General features: G+C 44.5%; 2 protein-coding genes across 6 annotated transcripts; one reads left to right on the forward strand and one right to left on the reverse strand.

The window, feature by feature from the left end:
• Positions 1–342: 342 nt before the first annotated feature.
• FAM114A2 (family with sequence similarity 114 member A2) lies at positions 343–17,453 on the reverse strand. 3 transcript variants are annotated; one of them, XM_040603167.1, is made up of 16 exons: positions 17,333–17,453; positions 15,532–15,737; positions 15,217–15,316; positions 14,650–14,745; positions 14,252–14,364; positions 13,178–13,312; positions 12,854–13,012; positions 12,093–12,219; positions 11,008–11,087; positions 10,181–10,309; positions 9,825–9,964; positions 8,979–9,051; positions 8,347–8,400; positions 7,520–7,614; positions 461–521; positions 343–379 (listed from the first exon to the last, which is right to left on the reverse strand). In XM_040603167.1, exons 1-15 carry the CDS (start codon positions 17,436–17,438, stop codon positions 464–466), a joined length of 1,671 nt encoding a protein of 556 aa, XP_040459101.1. In that variant the 5' UTR covers positions 17,439–17,453; the 3' UTR covers positions 343–379; positions 461–463. The 3 variants fall into 3 exon arrangements, with proteins under 3 accessions (XP_040459101.1, XP_040459103.1, XP_040459102.1); XM_040603169.1 differs by lacking the exon at positions 17,333–17,453 and adding an exon at positions 17,054–17,172 and having other exon boundaries at positions 347–379; XM_040603168.1 differs by lacking the exons at positions 343–379; positions 461–521 and adding an exon at positions 6,007–6,864.
• On the forward strand, positions 17,158–27,484 carry MFAP3 (microfibril associated protein 3). 3 transcript variants are annotated; one of them, XM_040603171.1, is made up of 3 exons: positions 17,158–17,221; positions 21,552–22,009; positions 23,397–27,484. In XM_040603171.1, the coding sequence occupies exons 2-3, from the start codon at positions 21,730–21,732 to the stop codon at positions 24,140–24,142; spliced, it is 1,026 nt and encodes a 341-aa protein (XP_040459105.1). In that variant the 5' UTR covers positions 17,158–17,221; positions 21,552–21,729; the 3' UTR covers positions 24,143–27,484. The 3 variants fall into 3 exon arrangements, with proteins under 3 accessions (XP_040459105.1, XP_040459104.1, XP_040459106.1); XM_040603170.1 differs by lacking the exon at positions 17,158–17,221 and adding an exon at positions 17,476–17,764; XM_040603172.1 differs by lacking the exon at positions 17,158–17,221 and adding an exon at positions 17,801–18,104.
• Positions 27,485–27,959: the final 475 nt, after the last annotated feature.

Below are 27,959 nucleotides of genomic sequence, written 5' to 3' on the forward strand. Positions count from 1 at the left end.
AACTCCATAGCTGCCTGCTTCCCCCTGGGACACCGATCGTCCCCGCAGGGGCTGGCCCCATCCTGCCACATGCTGGGTGCCCCACAGACACCACACAGCCAGCGGCACAGTTTGTCCAGGGTATCCCCAGCACAGCCCCTGGCATCAGATCAGGGGCTCACCCTGAGCACCACGGTGGGGACTTTGGGCCTGGAAACTCTCTGGCAAACAGTTCAGCAGATGTGCAGAAAATTCCATTATTTCCCTACCTTTTCTCCTTCCCCTTCCAGCTTCTTCTGGTCCTCTTTTTCTCCCTCGGTCTTTACCTTCTCCTCTTCTTCCTTCTCTTCTTCCTTGTCCTTTTGCTTCTCCTCTCTCTCCTTATCTTCTCGCCCAAACCCTACAACAAGGCACAAAGGGAGGTTCATTGCCAGCACATGCAAACCCGGTGGTTCCCCCTGGGTTCACACCAAATACTCACATTTCAGGATTGTCGACATTTCACTGAAGCCAAAGAGCTCTTGGGCACGAGACCGTCACACCTACAGCACAGAGGACCTCAAGGAGCAACTGGAGAGTGGAGTAGGGTGAGCTTTTCAGGGATGAAAATGCCTCACTGCATCCCACCATGTGGTTTTCTCTTCTTCATGGGAGAAGAGGCCCTGTGTACTTTCTACCCCCCAAAACAGCAGGGAAAGAGGTAAAGCAGTCTGTGGCCTCCCCCCCAAAAAAAACCCAAAAACCCAAAAACAAAAAACCCAAAAACCAAAAATCCACACAAAACAAAACGGAACACGACAAACCAACCAAAAAAACCCCAAAACACCAAAAGGACCAGACCTTGTGCCCACCAAGGCAGCACCCGCTGCCCTCCACCCAGGGAAGCAGCAGGGGGAGAGCAACAGAGGCAGAGAAATCTCAGGGCAAATGTGCAGGGAGATGCCTTAAACCCCCCGTGAGCAAGTGCAAATTACAGAAATATTTCAAATTGAGAATGAATCAATAGGCATTGGGGCTCCCAGGGAGCCCCAGCAGAAAGGAGACCTCCCCTGGGGACAGGGCGATGGCAGGGAGATGGAGACAGCAGCGAGCAGAAGAGAAGCTGAGAGCAACAGCAAGAAAACTCTCAGCATTGATTTGGCGCCTGAAAGGTGACATTAAAAGAAGAGAAAGATGACAGTTTGCTTTAAAAATAGTAGAACCAAAGTCTATTAAATAGCCCAGGCAGGTCAAACCCCCCTTCTCATACACAAATGACAAGATGGGACAGAGGGAAGGCAGAAGGGGCGAGGGATCGGGTCCCTTCTGCTCACAGGGGGTCCTTCCCCTGCCGCAGTAGGTAATTAGGAAACAGTTTCTCTTCCAGCCGCTGATGGAGGGAGGCAGAATATTAATGCTTTCTTTTAAGGCTTTTTTAGCCACAAAATGACATCATCTGGTTGGTATTTGGGCTTTTAAAAGAGCTGATCGCAGCTTCTGAGCTGATAACATTGAATTGTATTTCCTAGACAGGCTTTAAAAGCCAGGAGATACTGCAAGGAGCAGCAGGGTTTGGGGTGGCATCAGAGGAGAGGCAGGTTGGATGGGGAGGGCAGGAGTGTGTGAAGTGGCTGATAAAAGGTGTAATCAGTGCAAAGTTAAAATCTAATTAATAATGAACAGTAATCTAATTAATCTTCGTAATTAAGAAGGGCAACTATTAATTGAAAATAATTAAATTTTAATCTAAAATCATTAAAAATAATCAAACGTTAACAAAAGAAAAGACAGCCCCTGGGAAGGTGCAGGAGAATGTACAGCTGATGCCTGACCCCGGGTCCTGCTCACCAAAGCTGCTGTACAGCTCCACAGTTTGTGTCCAGCCCCAAATCCATGGGGGATGCCCCTGCCTCGTGCCTTCACTGGGGGAGTGTGAGCAGACAGGAAAGGCACAAGGTACACAGAGGTACGCAGAGGTGGACCTCATGCTTTGCACCAAGACACAGGTAACCGGAGCAAAGCGCAGCAGCCAGGGCTGGAAAGAGGTAGTGCTGCCCCAGTGCATGCTAAGAAATGCTACTGTGGGGGGTTAAAACCCTTCAGTTCCCCAGCGAACCACTAACCCTCTCCCTGGGGACCAGCCCAGCTGATTTCCAAGAGATGGGGTGGGCTCCCCTGCCCCAGGGCTCTGCCACACTCCTTTCCCCTCTCTGGGGGTGCCACCCAGCACCCTGCACAGCCCTCACCGTGGGTGGTGGCTCAGATGAGGGCTGCCAACACTCAGCTTTTTCCCATCTCAGACCAGCAGATCCTGTTTTGCCTGTTCCTTTGGAGCCTTGGCCACCCTGCATTTTGGGCAGGCAGGTTTCCCTGCCCCAGATGAGCTGGTTCCCTAAAGCCCAGGCAGGCAAACCAGCAAAAACCAGCGGCCAGCTCTATGGTCCCTGCTGACAAGCTGCAATTGTCCTCCATGGCCAAGCAAAACACGAGATGCATGTGGCTCAGACCTCTGGCTGACAACACAAACCTGAGTATTTATACCCCATCAGATGCGATGGCCTGGATGGCCTTAATCCCGCCAGGCACAGCGGGCTTACATGTCCCAGGGTTTGTGCCTAGTCTCACCCAGGGGACTGAAGTCCTTCCTGCAAGGCTCCAGCACGACGCCCGATTGCCGTCCCCAAAACCACATGGCTCATGCCCAAGAAAGCACGAGCTGCCCCAGGGATGCTTCTACTGCATCCTCTGCTCCACGCTGCCCTCTTGCTCCGCTTCTCCAGCCTGTAAGATTGATCTGTATCGATGTCTGTAAATCCCCTTGGTAACAAGAGGGAGACAGGCAAGTGCCTTACCTGGAGCTGAAAAAGGCAAGTGGCCTCCTCGATGCCTGGCTGGCACCTACCAGGGATCTGGGTATTTGAGTGTTGCCGTCTCCTCCCCAGTCCCACTTTCAGAGCAGAAAAACTGGCTCTGCCACTCGCCATGGACAGCACATGACACCGGGAACATGACCAGTCCCTTTTGTACTCTAAGAGGCATTGCCTCCAGCAGGGGCAGGAGCAGGAGCAGGAGCAGAAAGACCCTACGCAAGCAAGCCAGGGCAGCTCTGGAGGCTGCATACATCCACAGGGACCAGCCCTGGGACCAGGGAGGGCACTGGGGTTCAGCCTGGGAACATGCTATGGTCAGGATCCTGCTGGAAGTAGAGAAGAGAGGATTTGAGGGTGTCCTTAAAACCATGGTGAGAGGAACCTCCAGCAGGTCCTTGCTCCCCTCTTGGTGGGAGGTGCCAGGCAGCTCCAGGAGGTCCAGGCAAAGGCTGGAGCAGGCAGCTCTCAGCACTCCCAGCTCCCCACGACACTTGCTTGTCCTTGCTGCTGGCTTGCACTCCAACATATCATTAAGCAAATACCTGTCAGCAGAGAGCAGTTACCAGCAGGTCTAAACACTTGCATAATGTGCTTCCCCTCTAATGCAATGCCCTCGTTTTAATAGTACCAATATGGGATAATAACAGTAACAATGTCAGGAAGGGCTTGTGTACGTGAAAGCTGATTTGTCTTCTCCACCTAGGTATTGCCTTTCCCGCAAGATTTTCCCCATTTAAAGCTTTCAACTCTGCAACAACGTTGCTCCCGCAGTCATTTGACTTTAATTTACAGTAATGGCAAGACAGGTGGAGCCCCTTCCCACCAACCCAGACTAATCCTGGGTAACTTATGCAAGAAGCAAGCAGCTGTACAGAAGTCTCTTATCCCAAAAACCTGGCCACGTCTGCCCCAGGCCTCCTGTACCAGGGCCTGCACCGGCCCCAAATGCAGAGCATGAATCCCCTTGGCAAGTTTAGATCAGAAATAAGGGATGGAGTTTAATGGCAAGGGTGGATAAACTCCAGAGCAGCTCAGAAAAGCCGATGGCATCCCTGCTGCTGCCAATTTTACAATCCGTAGCTGTATTGCTTTCCAATAGAGATGTTTCAGCTCGTACACAAATCATTCGGCGAACTCGGGGCAGCCAGCACTCAGTCTTGGGGTAAACGATGGCAGCAATGCCATCTGTCCCAGTGTGACACAGCCACCAGGTCAACGCAGCCAGGTAACTCGAGGTACAGTGCGGGAGCTCAGCGGAGATGTGCACAGGGAGCACAGTGCAAAACCCTGGAACAGATCCAGGGAGGCTGTTTGGTGTCAGGACTGGCTGGCATCCAACCCCGCTCCTCTGAGCAGCTCCTGCCACCTTAGGAGGATCCTCCCTCACAAACACCACGCTCAACCTTATTTTTAACTGGTGACCTCATTGCTCGCTCCCTGCCAGCCCCCAGCCAGGCTCTCAGTGCCCTGATGCAAGGGACCTAAGCCTGCAGCATTCTCCAGTTAGAGCAGCCCAGGGAACAGCCCTGCCATCACTCCCTGGACACAAAGCATCACCCCAGGGAACCTGCTCATCAGAGACTGCCCCGACCATCAGGCCAGGCTGCAGCCACCAGCACCTTACAGCACAGGGGTGGCTGCCACCAGCCAGCAGGACAGCAGAGTGGCAACCGCAGCCACAGCTAGGTGTCAGCCCACAAACCACACAGGCTCTGCTCTCACTCTGCAGCAGGCACAAAGCCGCCCTCAAAGGAAAGAAAGCAACCTGCAGCCAGGGCCCAAAACATCAGCACACAGCCACCTCCAAGCTGTCAAAGCACAGAGCTGCGAGGGACCAGCAAAGCTCACAGGAAACCTTCACTAGCACGTTACTGGCCACTCATGCCCTCCGTTTCTGTGCCAAGGAGCCTTCGGCTACAGAAGACCAATCTCTGCTTAAATCACATCATCATAGACCACTGTTTATTTAGGATCCAGCATGCACATCTGGGAAAGAAATGCTGGAGCTCCCCTCCCTGCCTCTGAGTCAGGCCATTTAATGTGTGCTGCAGGTGACCCGGGACTGCTGTCCCCTTGGTCAGGGCAACCAGTGGCAACGTAACTGCTGCTGTTTCCAAATGAGGAAAACTGCTCATCCCACCTGTGTCAAGAGGTTTCACTGCTACTGAACATGTGTGCTTTAATTATGAAAAATAAGTCCCTGGGAAGCTGGTTGGGCAAGGGCTGGGAGCAAGTCCCAAAGCCCATCAGGAAGACCAAGCCCTTTTTATGTTTTCAACCTTTCCACAGCAGCTGCCAGGAAGCAGTTTTTACAGCTGCAAGTAGAAGAATCCCTCCCAAGGAAAGAAAATAATTGTGGAAGGCTTTCCCCGGTCCGGCCCCCCCCCCTCCAAGTCACTGCCAGCATCTTAGCTAACTCTTATCTATTCTCAGCCACCTCTTGCCTCTCCAAACACTACCAGAAGTGCTCAAATTACTGCCAGCTCTCATTAGGTTCATGCACAAGGCAAGGCTGAGCAAGGCCTCCACACAGCTGGATGCTGAATTCTGATGAATCCTTTGGGTAGGAAGATTTCAGCAACTGTGGAACTCTTTTTGTTGGCTATGTATTGTAGTGCTTGCCCTGGCACACAAGTGAAGCTGCTGCATGTTTGATTACTGGCTGCTGCAACAAAATCCAGGTGGGCGTATGACTGAAAGAATTAGTGTCTGCAACTTCAAAAAAAAAATCACCTCATTTTCTTTAATTATTAAATTACACTAAAGCACTGCAGGTCAGTGGAATTTATCTGCAAGAAAAGCAGCTGCTGCTTCATAAAACACTGTTACCTTTATTTCTCCTAACATTTCTGTAAAATTTGGCTTTGCAGCAGGAACAAAGCTGCCATTTTGCACTGATGCAGGAACTGGGAGCTCAGCTGTGGGAGCTCTCAGTCCCCAGCCTGGGTTCAGAGCCCTCTCTGCTATGAGACAGTACCTTATGATGTGAAAAGCCCTAGCTGTCCGGGCCCCAGAGCAGCATCCAGCCTTGCCCCACAAGCCACAGTCAGGGCTGAGAAGATACAAAAGACAGCTCTTCCTTCTCATTTCATTTGTGCCCACTGTTATCTTGATAGCTTTTAACTGTAACAGTTGTCAAAACAAATCCTTTCTTTAATAATGCTATCAACCAAAAGAAGAAATAAAATACAGAGTTTATTGTAGTGCAGATTTTTTTTACCCCAGACACACCCCTTTCAAGTCTAGTTTTCTTTAAGATGCAAAAAAAGGCTCTCCCTTTAGAGATCTGATCAGTCTAACCATGACCAAGGTAAGGCTTTTTCCATATATATAAAATCAGAGGAGCATTAACCAAAAGATATTCTAATAATAAAAACACTTCTCTACTGCACAAATAGAGCAGAGGAATGTTAAACCTTCAGTACAGCAGAAATGTGCAAGACCTGCTAAAAAACCCAGAGGATTTTCAAAATGGGATTTGAGCATCATTGTCACCAATGAGCGAGTACAGATGCAGGTGTGACAGTCACCTCTGGTTAGCTATTCTGAACTTCTTGAAGAGATCCATTTTGGCTGTGCATTTCTGCTCTTGTGATTCCCACAGAGGCTGCTCCCTCCCAATGGGCAGGCTCAAAAGATAGAAATTGCAGAAAGGAACAAAGCAGGGAACTTTCACAGCACAAAGAAACAGATACTATACGTGGAGCAGCTTCTGAGACAAATCAGAACTCCCGCTAACAGAACCAAATTGCTTCCTCTCCCCCTACATTAATATACCTTCCAAGAAGGAGCATCGCTTTATAACGTTTTTTACACAGGAAGAGGAGAAAAGCAGTAATTCGAGTTTGTGAACAGTTTGTGGCCGACACGTCAAGCTGCATTGAAGAAGGGGAATCCTCCTGCTAAATTCTCTCATTAAATTGCCCAAACACAAATCAATCCCTTTTAGCCAGTTCTCATTTATTGCTATAAAGCGAAGTACCCACATTCTTAGGGCCCAATCAGCATTTTCCCAGCTCACGCTGGAGCAAGCACTCTGCAAAAGAATGAGAAACAGCACCGTAGTGAGAGTCCCCATCGCGCATCCCTGAGTCATTAACAGACACTTTCAGGAAGCCAGGGCTTCTCTTCAGCAACAATGGCTTGATCAGGAATCCTCTCTGCTCTATGCTTTCCAGCCTAGGAACTGCAAAGTTCATCATCATAAATATCGGCCTTCTCTCGCGCTTCCCACCCAGTACTCACTTCAACACCAACACAGAGCTATCGGGAACCTAATTATGCCTTTCTGACTTTAAAATCACACCATGATTTTAGCTAACTCTTTAACTAGCCAGCTGCTACTCTTTTCTCCAGCACTGGAGAAGCTCTCTGGACTGTGAAGACAAAGAGCTTGTTAACACATACAGCAGAGGGATTTCAGTGAAAAGATATAGACAGTCTATGGAAACAGAGAAGCAATATGCACTTTAAGTCTGTCACGTTGTCCACCAGCCTGGACTATGCTAATCACATCTCTCAATGTGCTGTAAGAGCTGTCATTGCCATTCTGCATTTAATCACTGTTCTTGCAGCAGCAGTGATCAGAGTTAATCTTTCTCCCTTTAATAAGAGCCATTACATCATTCTCCAGCATGGATACTATGAAGTGGGAAGGTCAAAAAGTTCTTAATTAGAAGGATTCTTATTACTGTGATAGTTCCGTTCTAGCCTCAATAAGAGAGATCTGCAGTACGGGCAGCAAGAGCTGGAAGGCATCTTGGATATACGAAGCACTGTTTGAAGCCTATGAAAACAAAAATCAAAATACACACATGAATAAATATGCTACCAATCAGTTTTAGTAACCACATACCCATTTCAAACAGCATTAATTAATGCACATAAGAAACAGAAGCCCAGTGCTTGTCAAATTTTTAAGGATTCATTCTAGAAATCAATATTAAGTTTTTAAGGGGCTTTATGCCACTCAGCAAAAAAGCAACTGACTTAAAAACTGCCAAACAAGATCAGGTGCAATCCAAACGTAGGATACTGGTTTTGGTAACAGATGACAAGAATTTATTTCTAAGTGAGGCATAAGCATGCTGTGGCAGGAAGGAGAACATGCCAACAGGAAACACCCGTTTCCTACCACACCTCAGAAGTTTACAAGTACTGAGAACCAACTTAACAGCTAGGAAGTGTTGGGACTCTGGCATGCTAATTTCTGAGCTTGTCTAATGTTTGACTTTGGACATCTAAATTCCAGAAATCCAGACTGTTGAATTTAATATGCATCTTCTGACTCATCGTAACTGTCAGTTGAGACCACGTAAAGCTCACTCTTCACCAAGTAACTCATCTCTTGTGCAAACCTACAGACATTTATTAGAACTTTTAAGTTATTAGATAAGTAAGCAGAATCTTAGATCATAGGTTAGAGAACTTGGCGTGCATAAGGATATTGAAGTGGAAAAAACCCAGCATATCTATTTTTTAAGTATTAGCTTTAAGTTTTAACTTCAGCATAACTGACCTCCAAAAACACTCCAGTGATTAAGGGATTAAGCACATCTGCTTTCTCTTTGACCTGCAGAGATCACACATATATTATCCTGATTGAAAATCTGATCACATTTCTTCAAGCAAGATAAAGCTAAATCCCCAGTAAGTTTAAAATTGCCATTTGCTCCCTTGAGTATAAGAAAAGTTAAGTCACCAGCTGCAGAGGACCTGCCTTGTAGCATGCAAATCAGAACAAAGTAACCCACATATGCCCAACGCAAATCGTATGTCAATATACACATTACATCTTCAAATGAACTGTGGACAACTGGACAATCTCTAAAGATAACGACAGAGTAACACCTGAGCGTTTTGGAAAATCCACAACAGGATCACAAACCTTATTTTCTTCTGTCTCCTTAGTACTGTCAGCACCAACTCCCACCCCCAGTCTGTGCTAGGCTGAACGCAGCAGGAGGCACTCCAAAGCTCAGCATACATTCAGCTGCCACAGTTAGGGGAACATTGGCCCAGAAGATCAGTTCACAGGGCAAAACATATATATATAAACATGCAAACACAAAAAGCACTTCGTGGTGAAGATCCCAAGGCTGTAATCAACTAACCACATCTCAATCCCAAGAACTATGGTGTAACCCTTACCCCTGCAGTTGTTAAGCACGTAGTAAACTCTTTAGAGAAAGTTGACAGTTCTTTACACAGCACAATCGTCATTCTGTGGAATAAGAGTGGGAAAATCATGTAGTAAATACAGTCTACAAGGTAACTTCCTTTTAGCACTCCTGTAACACACAAATACCTTGTTTCCATGCATATACAGCTAAAGTAAACCAAAACCGATACAGAGCATATAAACAGTGTATGAAGATCCAGAGGTTCCCCAAATAAATTAGGGAGGGGAAAGATGGAAAAATAAAGCTGAAGATCTGAAACAGCATTCAGAGGTCAGACACATACATTCCAGAAGGAACAGTACTAACTTGCTTTTTTTTTTTTGACTGACAAGTGTTAACTTCTGAAAGTACTGCATATTTCATACACTTGCAAGTATCTCCCAACATAAAAGAAAATTCTCGTGTCATGCATTATTAGTAAGACCAGTCTACTAATTAGTTGCAGTAATTTTACAGTATCATGTACCTAACATACTAAATGAATAACAGAGGTAATTAAGAATTACCTTTATACAACTGCTTTGTCATATTTTAAATGTGTATCTACTAACTAGCACAAGCTTAGGGCAAACATTCTTCTTGGCTATATAAAAGCTTTCAAGTAGGGTTTCCTCTTTTTTTATTCAAGAAATGTCTTTAAGCTGGAAAAAGAAACAGCTGAATTCTGCGGGAAGATAGTGATGCCACCCGTTGCAAATTTGAACACATATGCAGAATTCAAGAGCCCTGCATCCCATGGATCCCAGAGTTATTAGACAGCTTAATCAGTATGTAAATAATTATATGCTACACATTTACTAAGAGGTGAACTTACTGTGAAAGGGACTTGGCTCTGTCTGTGGCTGTCACCTCTTGCTTCTGACCGTGTAGAAACAAAGCTGCAGTTTTGTGAAACATTTCAATGGAGCATGCTGTCAGTTCAGCCAGACTTCTTATGGCAAACGCATGAACGTCCTGCAAGAGTTAAAAAGATTCCCCATACCATATGAAACCTGGCAGCTTTTATTATTTAAAACAAGTGAATCATAATGTACTATCACTACACTGCCCTTTCAGACCTCAGAATCTGCACAGAAATAGAAACCTGTAAATTCTGGAATCACAACTGTAACTTAGCAGCCAGGTAAACACTCTGCAGTCAGATATTCTCTTCCTTCATTACTCCATTACCTCTACTGATATTTTAGCATCATGGTCACCATCTCTGGATTCTACTTCTTGGTTTTCTTCACTCTCTTTTTCTTCTTTAGGAAGACTACTGTTGAATCGTGCTATCCATTCATGAGCAGATGTCCTCACCTGTATGAAGATGTACCATAGTATTTAATGACTGGAATGAAGCCCCCCTCTACATACCTCAAAACATGGAGTATTGGATCTCTCTAGAGGAAGGAAACAGCTACAACTCCTGAGCTAGTGAGAAGAACCAGGACAAATGATCCTAGTGCTTTCAGCACATCAACTGATGCAGTTGAGGGCAATTATTTCTCTAGCACCAGGTGCTGGAGTTTACCAGCAAGAAGATGACTAACAGAGGTGCTTCAGAAACACATCTGCAGAATGCTGCTGCCACTTGGTGGATCTGAAGGGTAGTGAAATGAAGGCAAGAAACAGGATTCTTCCTCATACCAACTTCTGAACACAGCAAAACCAGCTGCTTTGTACCAAGAGGAGGGCTTCAGTTCATGACTGTAGGTTGATTTCACATGGTGGCTGAAGGCTTACTGCTCCCAGTTATCTTTGCCACCACTTATAACTGCCCAGTGACAGGCCAAAGACACACTGATGTCTACTGATTCAGAGCCAAAGACCTTACAGAACATGATTTTGCCCTATAAAGTCAAAGGAAAAGGCCCAATCTCTTTTGCCTACCATTGTCAAAGGATCTAAAACATGGCTTGTTTTCATGCATTTGATATTTTCACAGGCAAAGCAGGACTGAGAAACAGTTCCTGTGAGGAATCTCTTCAGCTTTTAGAAGATGGGAAATAACTCACCATGATCAGTTTGTCTGGCTTTGAGGAGATACGCAATTCTGAAAACAACTCTGTTACTTCTTTTGTGAACTCCTCGTCTCCTAAAGGACAGGAAAGGTTAAAGAACCCACACAGAAGACAGATAAAGGGATAAGCAGCACTTCAATGCACAACTAGTTCTGCACAAGTGTGTCAACTGTTTCCTTTATTTCCTCTTTGAATCATCACCTCAGGCAAGAATGCAAACCTGGTCTTTTTAAATACAGTTTATAAGGGAAGTTCTGAAAAGGTGGAGACATCAGTGCCAGAAGGTTAAAAAAAGAAAGCTTTTGCTTTCTGAATTCTGGTTTTGTAACTAAGGTTTTTTGGTTTTTTGTTTGGTTTTGTTTGTGGATTTTCTTTTTTTTACCGCACTAACTTGAGCATCACCTTGGAGAATCTGAAATATCATTTGAAACCTATGGTTTTCCTATTACATACAGCAGGGCAGATGTTAACAGTGGTGGGAAGGCTAAGAGATCTATCATGTGCAACTATAAAATACACATTAAATGCTAAATGATAGCAAGTGCAGGTGTGTAAGACCTCCCTGATGAGCCATTTAGGTAAAAGCAATGCAGAAATTTACATTTAAATCTGCATAATCCTCAAGAATCAGATGGTTCTTGTGTATGGATGCCCCTCTGAATCTTTTGGTCTGTGTGGCTAACTCTCATTTAAAAAATAAATAAAAAGGCTTTTTGCTTTCCCATGGGTTGGACAACTCTATTCACAGTCTTTCCTTCATGGTCAGGGAAACCCAGCATCTCTCCGAATTTGCATCTTGGCTCAAGGTCAGTTGTATGAACTGCTCAGGAGTCAAACAACTCTAATTCTGCCCTGGCAAGAAATCATTCCTGCTACAGAATTAATGCACAGTAGCTTTCCAGAGATGAAGGGTACTGCTACCTGTCATGCTCCTGGCCACAGGCAGCTTTAGGATTAAGTATCCAGTTAAAGAGTAACTTTGGAATCATGCCCATTGCTAGTGATCAGGGCTGGTTGGTTCTATACTGAGAATTTCGTTAAGAACCAGCTTCTCCTTCCAGAACCTGGGGCTCACTTACCCTTCCTTTCTTCTTCTTCTTCTTCTTCAAAGAATTCAGGTAAAGAAAATGCTTCTTTGAGTTGCTGCATTTCCTCCTTCAGTGTGTCCAATACTTCTCCAGACAAGGTGTTTAGAACTGATTTCACCTGGTTAGGGGCAGCACAACCAAAGAGAAAATCATAAATCCAACAAGAAAAAGAAACAGGATGGAAGACGCAGCACTGGTTTACATTGTGTGTAAAAACATCAAAGAACGATGTAATTGGGAAGTGGTATTTTCCTACAGAAAGAAGGAAAGGGAAAAAGACCTAGTTGTGAAGTCCTGTCAGGTAATAATGGATTCTTAAGGAGTTCTTCAATTTTCTTTAATAAAAAAACAAACAGTGAATGACTTGTGAAATTGCACGTTGATCTGCCCTCCTACCTGCCCCAAGGCAGAGACGACAAACTCTGCTGTGCTCACAACACTCTCCTCTTCTCCAGACCCAGGCAGCAAACAAGTGGGTATGAGGACAGAGCAACTCGTGAGAAGTTGCTGAAGACATGCAGGAGCGGCGGCTAGCTGGGTATAGAGAATGGCTTTAGGAGCTGACGATGGGACATAATGCTCCCAAGGTAAACACCAGATCATAACGCAGGGGTCAAAGTGAAGTTGTGTTATCAATCACTTTATAGCAAATTTTGAGCACTTGATTTTACATGTATATACATATATTTCTAATCTTTTTTGCCCTGCTCAGCCGAACTCAAAAAAGAAGGCAAATTGCTCAAGGCCATTACCTTTGATTCACTCTCTCTGGAAAGCATCTCTAAGGCCTCCAGATGCGAAAGACCCTGAAATTCATCAAACAGTAACCCATAATGGGCTTTCTTCTCTGTAGCCATGGTAACCTCAGTAGCTGTCTGCTGCTCTTCTTTCTCCTTTGCCTCTCGTAAGACCTTGAAAAGAAAAACAGAGGGCTCAGGTCAGTGCCAGAAGATACAGTATATGGGAGGAGAAGCTTTTTCATTCAACAGTAAAAACTGTTGCTTAATGACCGGACTGCAAAAGAAGCAAAAAGAAATGAGAGAAACCAATGAGGAGCCAATACAGAACTGCCATACCTGAGATAACGTAGAGTTTCTGTTCATTAGGCCCTTTGTTTTTTTGAACCCAGGGTCTCCCTCAGCTATTACATCCATTGTCTTTTTCCCGATGAATTCCAAGGCATCCAGACCTCCACTGATAACACTTTTCCCCTAGGAATCAGGTTTGGATACAGAGAGTGATTAAAACTTGCAGAAGACTATACAATTGAAGAAATTGAGTTGGGGGATTTGAATCAGCAATGTTACAGTACACACTCACAGAAAAGCCACATTGGTCCTTGCCACCCTAAAATTCAACCCTAATCACCACAATGAGAGCAGGACGACAACGTAACAGCCACAACACACTATCATCCAACAGTTTAATATAGTACTCGGGCTACTGCAGTAATCTGATGAGAAATATATTTTCATTTTGTGAACAAGCTGGTTCTCAGCACATTAAAATATTCAGTTCTTGTCCTTCAACCAAAAAACACTAGACCTGTGGGTTTTGGTTGCCGACTCTCGTTCAAGCCTTAATAGCAGAAGCAAGCTTTCCATCAGCGGCTTTTTCAGATTCATGGGCAAATTGACAAGACAGCAGATCACAAAAGCACAGTTTCTAAGGGTAATGGGTTCCTTTGAAGTGCATTTCTCATGGTCACAGGAGCAAGCTGATTTCCAAGTAATTTGGGCTAGTTTCACAGAAGTTTTTGAAGAGAATGGATTTCATCTCTAGACAGTTCTGTGCAAATCAGTAGAAATATTCCAGGAGTGAGTCTGACCCAGCATTTACCTGAATACTCTAAAGGAAGGGAGCAGGGATAACAGAGTACAGATGTGACACGCACAAACCACACAGTCCACTTTTTGTTATGCATGTATCAACACTGAATGCAGAACTATCAAAATTCAAGACATCTTACACATTAAATGCCAGTTAGAAGCAAGGCACAGGATAAAGGTTGTCTAAGGTTGAAACAGTTTCTCACCATTCAGCCCACAAAAGTCAAAATTAAAAGTTTCCTCTTACAATGTTTTAGATGAAAGGCAAAAACCCCAACGCTCTCTTAAACGCATTTTCTCTTGCATTCCCAACTCACTCACTGTGCTTTGGACAGCAGTAGAGATGGTTGATAAAACTCCAAGAGCCCCAGCAATAGGAAAGGAACTGCCGTCATCAACCGCATCTGTGCTGCCAGCACTGGGATTCTCGCTTCCTGCATTAGAAGGCAGAAAATTAAGTTCCTTGCTCCCAAAAAAAGATCCTGTCAGCTGCAGAGTGCAGAAAATCAACAAACACCGAGTGTCAGCCAGGAGCAGGGCTAGAATTGGGATTATTTTCCTACCTACTTTTCAGAACCAACAGAAGTAAACAATAGAGTATTATTTCAGCGCAGAGATATCTACCTCAATATACATGACGCAAAGAAGGTGATATTATTTTGCAGCTAATTACATTATGAGAAATGTTTTGGTGTTTCTCTTACGCAGTAAAAACTGACCTCTTGTAGCATCTCTGGCCTCTGAAGAGATTTCACTAGGACTGGGGATCCCAAGGGTTGTTTCTGCTTTTTCTATGACATTTGAAATACCTTGACCTAGAGAAGACAGCAGTATTACTTTAACCGTGACATATAACAGAAATCAGAACAGAACAGGATTAGGGCTGCATTATTTTTTTAATTATTATTCTGGATTCCTCCTTTCAAGACAGTTTGCCCACCACTAAAACCTACCACTACCCAGCTTGCTTACCAATATAATGAACTCAGGTTTCATCTCAGCTTTTAAATCAAGCTGTAAACACCAGCTGAATACCGTTTAAAATACAGGCTTAAAATTATGTAAACAACTTAAAAACTTGAAAGTAATTTTGGCTGAGCATATCTCCTTATTCTCACTGTACCTTTCGGTACAAGTTTTCCCTGTTACTTGAACAATTCTCTTGACATTTTTCCAATAATTGCTGCTAGAACAGAAATCTCCTTCTCTAGAAACAAGCTCAAAAGCAGTAGCTTGAGACATGAAGCATGGTTAAAATATTTATCAAACACCAGAAAGAGCCTTACCTACAGTAGCTACAGTAGCAGAGGCAGTTGACAGAAGAGATTTCCCCCAGCTTCCCCAGTACCCCCATCCTGTCTGAACTGCAGCAGGAGAATCTGAGACCTTTAATGAAGAAAAGCAGAAGAGAGCGATGGAGATATTGTGGTGAGGAGAGGGACACAAGCAGTCTGTGATGTGTAACTTTTGCGCAGCTTTTTCTTTTCAGACAAACAGCAATGTGAATTTTCAGAAAAGGATTGGGGCTTATGCTCAGAAAGCTTCTGTGCTCAAAGTCATGAAATGTGCAGTCACATTATTCAGTGGGCACAGGAACATACCATGAGGCTTTCAGCTTCGGGCTCTTCTGTGGCAGCAGGCTGGCTTGGGGGTTTGAGTTCAGGTCTTTTCCGAGTCATAGGCACAGGCTCAAGCTCTTGCTCTTCAGTGCTGTCAGTGCAGCCAAGTTCCTCTGCTTTCTGGTCATTTTCATCTTTGTAAGAGGTTTCTTCTTTCAGATTTTCACCACTGTCTTTCTCAGACATGACTATGAACATCCATAGAAAGAAAGCAGATAAAATAATCACTTCCTTGTACACTTTGACATTAGTTCAAACGCATCGCATTTGTGTTTTAAATAATTAAACACAACTAAGACAGAAATCCCTTCATGTTACCACACCGCATGAACAGATTAAGTTTTTAAGCAAGTGTGTGCACCAAATTACATCTGCCTGAATGAAATGTCACACTTGAAAGTTTAAAGTCCCATAGAAACTGTGTGGCTTTAACCGACACACCCTCTCCACAGGAAAGAAAAAGGTTGCTAACTCTGAAACACAAATGAAAGGTTCAAAAGGTCCTCAGACAATTACATCCATGACTTGCTTCACACACAAAAAAAAAAAACCAACAAAAAAAAAAACAACCACCAAAAAAACCCGAACACAAACCCCAAAACTGATCAGGATGGCTGCTTTGAAGGGTGTCAGATATGAATTGGGAAAGCTGGGCAGGTAGGGAGGCAGCAGCTAGTTCATTTCTGTATTTAGGGCTGAGCTTCACCAGGGCATTAACAGCACCCAGAACGTGAAACACACTGCGGCTGCCACCGCACCCGGCCCCGACATCACACCTCGGGGACAAGGGTGCCCGCAAACAGGCTGCCATGCTGCGGCCTGCTCACGGGGCAGAGGTTCCGTGCCTCCTGGCTTTGCTGGCAGCGCTTCAGCAGCTGTGGGACAGCACGTTGAAGGCAGCAGCAGGCAGGGCCTGGCAGCAGCAGCTGGCAGGGCCAGGCCGGGCCCCCCCCAGCCCCCCGGTCCGTGCTGGCACAAAGCTGCGCTCCCTGAGAGGCCCCCACCGATGCAGTCAGGGCAGCTGCCCCCGCCACCGCCTTCGGTGGGCTTGCAGCGGAGGAGAGGGGCAGCACTACGGCAAGGGCAGCTCCGGGTGACGGGCTGGGCTCCCCCACGCCCCCGGGACCCCGCTGCACCCCCGGGCCCAGCCGGCCACGAAGTCATCCCAGAGGGGCCACCACCCTGTGCCCCCCAGCCCTGCGGCCTCCCTGCGCCTCTGCTTCCCCGGCAGACCCCCAGGGTCTCGTAACCACCATGTGGGGCTGCCTGACACCCAGGGGACCCCCAGGTTCCCTAGAGCTCCCCGCGCCACCCCTGCCCCGTAGGGGGACCCCCAGGTGTCCATAACCCCCCCATAGCAGCGCCTGCCCCATGGGCACCCCCAAGCGCCTCAAAGCCCCCCTCCCCTTGGGACTCCCTGTGCCACAGAAGGCCCCTTCGGCCCCCCCGTACCCCCAGCCCTCCGGAGGCCCGCTCCGTGGCCCCGGTGCCGGCCCCGCCTCACCCGCCAGCCCGGGCCGCCCCTCCAGCTCCGCACACCCCGCGCCGGGCGGACCGGGACCACCGAGGCGAGGCGCAGAGCGGCACCTGCCGGCTGACCCCGGAAGTGCGGCCCAGCCCGGAAGGGCGCGCGGGGAAGCACGTCCGGGCGGCGGGGCCGGCGGCGGCAGAGGTGTGCGGCGGGCCGGGGCGCGGGGCCGCGGGGCGGGCGGGGCGGGCTCGGGCACTCTCCTGCCGGTGCGGGCGGCGGGCCGCTGCCTCGCTGCGCGACGCCAGGTTTTACCTGGCGGCGTCCGGAATCGGGGGAAACGGCGCAGCGGCGCGCAGGCCCTCCGCGCCCACCCCGCTGCTGAGGGAGAGCTCGGGGGCCTGCGTCGCTGTTTTGGCATGGGAATGGGGGGAGGGGGGCAGGCTTCTGGCGTGGCGTCAGGCCCGCGTGGCGTCAGGCCGACGTGGCCTGGGGTCCCTCGGCTGCAATGGGGGAGTGTGTTTCCCCGGTAGAGTTTTATGCCTGATCGTTTTCAGCTGACAGAGGGAAAAGGCTTGGGGGTGTGTGCAGTGTCAGGCAGCCGCGGGGCCGCGTCCACGGCTGCACACCGGGTCCTGTGCGGGAGCGAGGTCGACTCTCCTCTCCTGCAGATTTTCTCCTTACGTAGGTTTTTGGCCTGTGGGTGCAGCTGCACCCCCACGGAGCCTTCACGGGTGCCGGCTGAAGGTGAGCCCTCCCTGCGGCCTCCCGCGCTGGGAACCCCGGCAATGGCTCTCATCCAGACCACACCATCTATTTTCATAAACTTCCCGGGAGTTAATGTCTGCAGGTTTCTGCCAAATGCGGTTTCCTCATTGGAAAGAGGGTCACGGGGCCTTCGCAGGACGGTCACGGCGGCCTTATTTCTTAAAGACACCACCCTGCAAGTAGGAGGGACACGTGCTCTGTGCAGAAGTGATCCATTTAGATCCATTTAGTGTGCATTGGTACCAATTAGCTTGTTGTAACTGCCAAAACAGATTTCCGTGTTGTGTGCCAGAAGTCAGAGGAGTCTGTGGTTTTTCAGGTGTGTCTCGGTTTATTACTTCACATTTCTACAGGTATGAAATGATGTTATAAGCAGTGAATGTAAAACCGTATATCCTGCAACCTCTTGGGCCCCAGTTTTGCAGTGCCTTATAAATGTGTGTAATTTTAAGTACTATCAGTACTTCCATTGACCTCAGTGGGACTACTTATAATGCTCTTGAGTTAAACACAAATAGACTTCTTTAGGATAAGAGCCAAAGATGACTCATACAAGCGTATGCCTCACGGATTTTTATCTTTCCACTGCTGTTTGTTGTTACAACTTATGGCTTAATAAAGGTTAAATATGTTGAGCTCAACTTCAGGTTGAGTTGTAAAAAAGCCAGTTTCTATTCTGCACATTTCATCTTGCTTGGGCTTAATGCTTTCTTGAGTAATTGTGGTGTTGGCACTGTTCACGCTTTATCCTTTTTGGATCCTTTATCAGTTCCAGCAGCTGTTTTGCATAAGTGTGATAGTTGAAGAATATGAATTTCACAAATCACTTTATTTTTCCCAGCACTCGGCAGTGAGAGACCATTGTCTGCTTAGCAATAATGGCTTTTCCAAAAGTGAAATGTGACAAACAATTCCTAATAAATCAGACCTCGAAGGGTTTAATAGTAAAATTCAATGACCCATCACCAATGTTTTATACATTATGCAAGCTCAGTGCAAATACAGTGGAGAGCATATGCAATTACTGAAGATAATTATCTTATTCTTATGAGGGGAAATGTTGCAGAGTATTTCTTGTGTTAAATAATTGACTGAGGTTCCTAATGTCATTTTAGGAGGAGTGTTACAGACACTTGGAAATCTAACAATTTAAATTTAATAATTCAAAATGACAATAACACAGGCAAAGTACAGGAGGTACTGGAATTATTCTCTAATAAATCTAAAACATTATTAGTTGGTAGGTTATTGGTTTAGATGACTGTTAAGTTATTCTGTGTGTTTGATTTGATACTGAAGATGAGGGCTTGTCTTCACTGCAGAGCTATCATCAGCTGTAACCGCATCAGATGCTGTCAAGTCAAGCCCCAGTGCATGCAAAAGCCATTAAGTGCAGTGGCATGTTTAACCGAAGGCAGCTGGGTTGTGGAGGCAGGTGTTCTGAAGATCTGCAACCATAGTGCCTCACTTGCTAGTGCAAGCTGTGACAGACTCTCAAACGGCAGCTCCAGCAATCCAAATGTCAGTGGTCCACCGACTACCAATAACCCTCAGCCTGTCTTTAAGAAGTCAGCACAAAGTTGCCAAAGTAAGCAGGTCAGTTGTCAGCAGCCTTCTGAAGGCTCTGAAACACTCTGAAAATCCTAGGGGTCTAAAAAAGGAAAGTTAAAACCACTCCTTCAAACAGAGAAATAGTTGTTGATCAGCAGCAACCTTAGTATTGGGTTTTTTTCAGACCTGTGCAGTTGATGTGGCTGGGATGCTCTTCACCTGAGGCAGCAAGACTCAGTAACACTTTCCCTGAAATATAACTGGTGGAAAACAGGAAGGAAAGAAGCCTTGGTACCATTTTTAACCATTTAGCTGTGGGAAAGTTGCTTCTTCAGCACAACAGTAGAACTGAGGCTTCAGTGTTGGTCTTCCTGTAAATGAATGGAGAAGAGGCACGGTAGAAAGAGTGGGGCCAAGGAAAAAGAGAAAAAAAAAAAAAAAAGAGGGCAGATGAAGGGATTGCTTTTACAGAGAAACAAGTGGAAGGCCTGTTTTCCAGTTTCTCTTGCAGGATTCAGTGGATGAGTTGGTTAGTCAAGCTTGAAGGAGAGTTGGACACAGCTGTCGTCTTTGCCTTCTTTGTTAAACTGGTTTTGGCAATAGCCGCAACAGAAATGGGTCGGATAACACATTTCTCATCAGATGTCAGGTCTGGAGTCTGATTTGACCTTCAACAAATAAACTTTAGCTGAAAAAATTCCTAGTCTGGGAAGTGTGTTATCAGCACTTTTTCCCATTCTTGAATATACTCGATTTTTCTCTGCTGAGAAGACAATTAATACAAATCATCTGTATTTATTTATATGACATTGTTTTTCATAAGTGATAGGATTTCTGTCTGCTTTAGGCAATATTAACTAGTCAGTCTGGAAGGATGAGAAGTGTCTGCATTATTTATTAAGAAAGTGTATTCCTTTGTATTGCGATATTTATGAATTCAACTCCACTAGCATTTGCTGTTGGTAGAAGAAAAGATGATAAATTTGAAGTCACACAGTCAATGAGATGAAGTGAGATATTCTTTAAGATAACATTTTGGCTTGTGGCTTCTGTACTTCGTAAATTGTTTTTTAGGGCTCTGGAGCAGTCTAGATGGAATCATAACTTCAGAGAATGCATATTGGATTAGAAATTTTCTTGAATCAGGCTTCCAGGAAAATTGATTACAGATTTCCTCTTATCAGTGTCTTTTCATTTTGTTACAAGTTGGTTTTATTCTGGCTTTTAAAAAAGGAAAATCCTTGTGTGCAAACAATATAGAATTAAAGGCTGTATTGTGATGTCTTAAAAAATCTTTTGTGCACATTAATTTGAAGAGTATGGATTCTGTCCCTAGGCAAAACAATTTTTCTAATCGCTGTGAAGTATGGGGCAGCATTTGGGTAGAGAAGATGATAAGCAAGATATGACTGCTGAGATGTAGCAGCATAAAATAAAAGATTTTAAACAGGATCTTGCTTAAAACAAGCAAGAAAGAAGGAGGCAGAGTTAGAAAATACAGCATCAGCAGCAAGAGAGACTGCAAAAAAGGAAGTATGTTTAGACATCGGTATCCCGATATTCCGAAAGGGGCTTCCTCTCTGTGGCTGTAGATAACTGCCAAGAGGGTTTTTCCCAACACAAGAAATTATAAGCATATTATGTAGTATTCAGACATCTGACGCTGAGTGTGCCTCTACAATCAAGTAAGTAGATGTATAAATACTAAAAATCAGGGGAGTATGTGCACTTTGGTTTTGCTCTAGGTGCTAAATGAAAGACTGGCTTTAGAAAACCAGGGCTTAAAAGCACTTTGATATTGGTGGAGAGGGAGGCAGAAATTATATCCTCTTTCTTGCTTTTCTTCCTCTATTAAGAAAACACTTTTTCTCTGTTAACAAATGTAAAATCCACTTTCTGACCCTAAAGATAGTTACGCGTTGCAAGTAGTCTGAACAATTTGTTCTTTTTTTAAACATTTTTCTCCTTAATGATTATTGTTCCTGAGATTATTTATTTGGATGGGAAGATGAACATTTAGAGGACTGAAGGGTGTGCTAATGCCTTCTTACCCTCATTTCATTACTGTTTTATGAGCAGAGCTCTGATTTGGAACCTCTCAGCTGACAGTTTATATTATGCTAATCGAAATCTGTTTACTGGAAATGAAACTTGAATATGCCATAAGCCTGCTATCATTAATAAACTTAAATATTTTTTTGTTTGTTTGTTTCAGTTGGATTTCCAGTTTCCACTTCTAATATTGATGGTCTTGAAAGTGCATTTGGATCCAGGACATTTTCTATCATTGAACAAATCAAGAGCCTCCTCTCCTATCTCAGAGCAATACAGCTTAATATCATATGACCTCATTTCTCCAAATTACATGAAAAAAGAATTATCTGTAGCTTTCCATGAAGCTCAGCTATTGCCTGTTAATTTTGACTGTTAGTACTGATTTTTCAATTGGATTTACACTGAAAAATGTAGCTTCTAACAGGACAGTTGCTTTTGGGTCTTTCAATGCATCACTTCATACAGTGTCTCAAGCTTTAGTAAGTTCTCCAGCACACCATGATATCATAGCCAAAGAAGGGACCAGTATTTTAATTGAATGTAAACTGAACATCAGCCAGTATGAATATATTCTTTGGTATAACTCCAGAGGACACCTGCTTGAACAGAAGGATGAAGGTGAGCTTTCCAGCTGTTTCCTATCCTTCAGGACTCTCCTTTTACACAGTAACTGAAACCCTCGGGAGTTTATTATTATTTTCTCTTCCTATCCTCCATTTACAGTTGGGACATAAGGAGAGAGCAAGACAAAGCCCTTTGCCCTCTGGCATATTGTACGTGAATTATACCTGAGTTGCTCTGTCCTAGCCCATTCATGCTGCGGTAGTGCCCCACAGAATCATTTCCTTAAGAGTCATCACAGCATTCAATACAGAATAAATGAGTCTTCATCCTACCAAATACTAACATGTTTTTATTTATTATTTTTGCTCTGGTTTATATTGTATTTTTCCAAACACATGAATTAAACACAGTTCTCCACAACTTGTGACCTTTTCCAGCTGGCAATCAGCGCTTTAATTTTGTTACAGGATTTTTTTAAGCATGGGGTGACTTATTACATTTATTTTCTGGTTTATGCGCCAGTGAGACAGTGGAAACTAACGCAATTTGTGATGGCCGATGATGAAATGCATGCTATTTAACCCTTTTGTGTAGGGGGAGAATATTTTTTCCTAGCCATTAGCTCTAATAGTTCTGTCCCTGTAGTTTTTAATTTTCAAAAAATAATGTCTTTTAGAGATACATGTGGTTTTCTCTACTCTATTAGTATTAATGAAGGTCATCGAACTAATTGATAGGATCTTCTCGGAGGCCATCTTTCTGGCCTGCAGTATTCAGTAACCTCTTTGTAGTTATAATGCCATCTGGAGATTAGTTCAAAGTAGAGTAATTAGAAGAATGAGTTATGAAAACAGTTTTCCCCTTAAGTTATTAATGCATAGGAAATACTGTATAAAGCTAGCTTCTTTATTGATTTCTTTTTACGTGGGTTTTGTATATCAGCACTGCATGCTCAGCAGAAAACTGTCTCAGGAAAATCCTGGGTTCTTTTGCCAGCCGAGCCATTTACAGACTGATCTTTTCCATGGGTCACTTGACTTTTGACTCTGAACATATGGAAAATTACGCTTTATAGAGGACAGTCTTTCAAGATAGCATTACACAGTTGGTGAGGAGCACTAGTTAAGAATTAGCTTCCCTGTCAGAAAGAGCTAGCAGTCCAAAAGCACACAAGAAAGTGCAGAGAGAAAGGAGAAAAAGCACAGTAGCAAGCCTGCAGAATAATTTACCATTAAGCAGACGGATTGATAACTGGATTATGGTGCTCTGTATCACAAGCATGAAAAGGAAATTTCCATCCTTGGTGTTCTGTTTGTATTATGCTAGAAATGGACTGCTTACTTCCCAGTTCTGTCTCCTGTTGATGGAGCAAACAGTGCATGTCTAGTTTACGTCGTGATTTTTGTTTCATTAGCTCAGTTTTTTTCTTTTGAATCTCCAGGTGGCCGGTGGAGGATTGCTGATAATTCCCTTAACATCACAAAGGTCAACTTTGCTGATCGGGGGCGATACACGTGTGCAGGTGTTAATCGTAATGACACCTTGTATTACACAGTCACCCTGAGGGTTACCTTCACCTCAGGAGACATGAGTATCTACTATATGATTGTGTGCCTCGTTGCCTTTGCTATAACCCTCATTTTGAACATAACCCGTCTGTGCATGATGAGCAGTCACCTCCGCAAAACCGAGAAGGCTATCAATGAGTTCTTCAGGACGGAAGGGGCTGAGAAGCTTCAGAAGGCTTTTGAGATAGCCAAGCGTATCCCTATCATTACATCTGCCAAAACACTAGAGTTGGCCAAAGTCACTCAGTTTAAGACCATGGAGTTTGCTCGGTACATTGAAGAGCTTGCCAGAAGCATTCCCCTTCCACCTCTGATCCTTAACTGCAGGGCGTTCATGGAGGAGATCTTTGAGGCCGTGCGAGTTGATGATCCCGATGAAGTTGGTGAGGAGGAAAAACAGACCCAAGCCTGTGGTACCCAAGCTGCAATATACCCCGTCAACCCAGAGATCAAGCGCAGCGATTCACCAGCCGGGGATTCAGACGATGGTTCCATGAATGAGCAAGGTCAAGAGATAGCCGTTCAGGTGTCCATTCACCCACAGTCAGAAGTGCAGAGCATTGACACTGTTTCTCACGACAGCTGCCAGTTTGCGCCTTCTGAGGAGGGCACCTGCTGAGGCCAGTGATACGCTGCTGTGGAGAGAGCACAGGTGACCCTGGGATGCTGCCATAAGCGGTCCACAAACAAGCTGCCTCAGTACCATATGCACAAGAGTTTTCCAAATCGCAAGGTGCCAGAACTGCTACTGAAATCTGTATTTTCTGTCAGTGTTGAGCTAACAATTTCAAGTCTGTTAGAGGAGGCCGTTTGGAATATTGTGCAGTGGCTTTTCTTTTTAAAGCAAGCTTACTATACTTAAAATATTTACAAAACAGGAATTCTTTGCCCTTGGCTCCTTGGTAGCTTCTAATACTTTTGGTCTGTATTAGAAGTGGCCAAGCTGAGCAGTACAACTTGCAATAAAATCTTTTCCTTTGTGAACTCTTTTCTTCCTTCACAAAGTGGAGCTGGAATTCCTTTGAGTCAGTGTTGTCCTGATGAATTTTGTGTGCTCTTTTTGAATTGCCTTTTGCTGTGTGTAGCCCATCAGAACCATGGTGAGCTTGTACAAATCTGTTTTGTGTCGTGTGCTTCTGTGTTGCTATCAAAATGTACTGTACTTAGAAAAAGAATAGTACCACGATCTGCTGCTGGATTAAACAAATTGTAGTTTCAAAGCAGCTTAGAGAAGAACCAGGGGGTCTCAGTTTTTGGTGCGTCTGCAGCAAACTTGTGCAGCATACTCTAGCGTGTGGAGGGCAAATTATTACGAAGCTTGTTGCTTAAACTTGGTGCTGATTGCCAAAGCGCCTTACAGAATGGAGCAGTAACAGCGCTGCCAGCATTGTCTGTCTTCTGACTTTGCTGATTTCACTCACTAGAAAATCCAAAGTTTTATATTGTGTTTGACATTGTTGTGAGAAAAGAGTGACAGTAATTACGTTGTGGCATAATTTAAAAATGAATTAATCTACAGATCAGGTGTCTCAATTCTTTCTGAACAACATTATAATAAAGGTAGTAAGAAGTAGCGACGCTCACATTGCTCTGGGTAGCACTTTCAGAAAGCAGTGGAAGAAGCTGGTTAGCAGAGGGGGCTGGCTGAGCTATTTGCCAGCCACTGTTTGCAAGAGCGGAGTAACTCACTGGACATTCCCTGGCTAATCCGCTGAAGAGGGGTAGCAGAGAGAGCGAGTGGTGCGGGTGTTGACATGTACACACATAAGTCCTTCACCAAGGATCTCCCACGTGGCTTCCTCAGCTGTAGAGATCCAGCCTCCAGGAATCGGAGTGCAGACAAGAATCTAGTTTCTTCTTTCACTCTTTGGTGCTGATTTTTTTTCTCCTTAACGTTTGTAAGTTGTATCACTTAAATAGCATTTTATATCCTGTTGAGATTTAGTAGATGTAAGGCTTGTAAGCACTCCACAAATTAATTTCTTACAACTACTGGAAGCATATTGCCATATAATTTTAACAACTTGGCAACAGGAGCACCATTTAATTTCCCACAACTCTTTTTCCTTTCCTTATTATTACAGAAATGTCAGTTGAACAAGTGATTCTGGATGGCTGCTCAGGATTCTTAAGAGGATTTGACATTACATTTACATGAGTAGGGATAGAAAACAAGCAGGCACAGTGGTAATAACAGGGTGGGGTCGTCTGTTGTAATGCATGCTCGTAACAAAGGATCTGAACAAATTATATTTATCGTATCATATCAGAGACGGGGAAGCGTCTATTACCATTTTAAACTGCCTTCTGGGGAAAGTTCTGCAGTCAGCTACCAGTAAATGCACCCTAGTTGGCTTTGGTGTGTCGGCTAAGGGTGATATTTGTCAGGAAGGAAGAAGATTGCTAGCCTTGGTTATAGTAGCATTCCCACCAGCTTGGTACCATTTCCAAGACCGTAGCAAATTTTAACTGCTTCAGGGGAATAAAGTCTTCTGTAGACACAGGAGCTACTGCCCTCAACAGTAACTTCTTTTTTGTTTCCATAGTTTGATGGCACTTTATGTCCAGGTGAAAAGTTTGTGTAGTTTTGTGTTACCTGTCTGCTTTCTTCAAGTTTTTAGAGGTGATCAGTGTTGAAAGATACTCTTGTAGATAAACACCTAGTTCTCTTAGAAGCCCCGCTAAGATGCTGCTGGCTTCACTTCTGTACTACAGCCAGCTCTGCAGGTTTGTTGCATATGCATGAGTGGAGATTTGGGGGTTTGCACCCTTTTGGATGTCCTGGTTGAAAGAGGTGAAGGCTACAAGACAGAATGATCTGATTTAATCTTTGTGCCACAGGCCATCAGGAATGTACCTGCACCTGCCTTTTTTCCCCGTAAACAGCTCTCCTTGCTTCTGTGAAACTACTGCATTATATGCAGCAGTAGCATCTTGGACATTTTGCCCCTGACTACACACACCATGTGGAGATGCAGCCACAAAATCAAAGTTCCATTTAGTTGCTTCCTAAGAAGCAGTTACACAATCGTGATTGAGAGATGGCTCATGAGAAGTGGCAGCTTACAGGCAGCAGAGTGACAGTAGGGGTGTGTCAGGTGGGTGTTAGGAGAGCAGTTTCTAGATGAATTCAATCTGTTCTTTGATTTTTATACTTTATTTACATAGCTCCAAGTCCTTACTAAGCACAGTTACTTGGTGTCTTCGTGTGTACTGTTGCTGGTGGAAAGCATGATCATGCGTAAAGGTCCTCAGAAATGCGGTGGCAATGTCAATTGCTGGATAGTAAAGCTAAGAGTTTTCCTGAGTTATTACAGTATTTTGTTCACTAAATTAATTTCATTCCCAGGAAGGAGGCTGTTTTGTAAGGATTTCAGTAAATCGGGAGTACTTATTAAATGTAGAAACAGATCCTACTCCCACTGAATTAAATTAGAGCAGATTTGAAGCTCAAGTGTATTTTACAAACAATATTACAGGATTATTATGCATCTGAAAGCAAGGATGATGGTGACGTTATACAGTAAATGTAATTTCCAGAGAATGAAACTTACACTGGTTTCCAAACTTGTGAACTATTCTTGTTATCCTGAGTAGATGTGTGCACTAAAATTCGTTTGATGCATCTAATTGAACATTAACTTTGAAAGATTATGTAAACATCTGTGTTTCTCTCTTAACCTTTTTGTAGGACAAGGAGAGTCTACAGTGGTTTCCCTGCTTTAAACTAAATTTCTTGACAATCACAAGGCTATTTTATCTCTTCTTTGTGACTTATTTTTATTTTAAATAAATGAATAATGTAAAATCTATTTGTTACCCAAGAGTATCTAAAACTAACTTTGTAGTGGTTATTTGTATTACCTGGATTGTAATGTAACTGTTTAATGTAGCCACGTAGGATTTCATACTTTCGTAAAATGAATTGGTAGATTTGCAAAATAAATTGAAAACAAAAGCCTGATTTTGTTAGAGTTTTCTTCTTTATCAGTAAAGGGTGCCGAGTGCCTGTCTATCCGAGGTTAAACAGCAGCTCTGTTCAACTAAGCATGGTGTTAGCCAGCCTGACAAAGGTTGCTGGGGTATTCAGTCATCTGATAGACTGTTCCTGCTGTGACATCTTTGGGTCTCATTTTTTTCTGTCTCAAAGACCCCAGCAGCATCTGTAATAATTGTTACCAGCTGCATAAACAAATGGTTACAGACCTGAAATGGTTTCAGGAGGGCCCATGCGTTCTCCTTGATTTTACTTTTGCAAGCGAAAAGGGCGACTGTGAAGTGCAGTGACCTGCCACAAACCTGTATTTTCTGTTCTTACATTTTCACAGGATTGTACTATTCTATATTATAATCACATCTCTTTTTTCTCTTTTTTTTTCTTTTTCTTTTTTTTAATCCTCCTGAAAACCCGATCTATTTGGACAGAATTTACCTCC

This window comes from Falco naumanni, chromosome 8 (assembly GCF_017639655.2).
Source record: "Falco naumanni isolate bFalNau1 chromosome 8, bFalNau1.pat, whole genome shotgun sequence".
In the NCBI taxonomy this organism is placed as follows: domain Eukaryota; kingdom Metazoa; phylum Chordata; class Aves; order Falconiformes; family Falconidae; genus Falco; species Falco naumanni.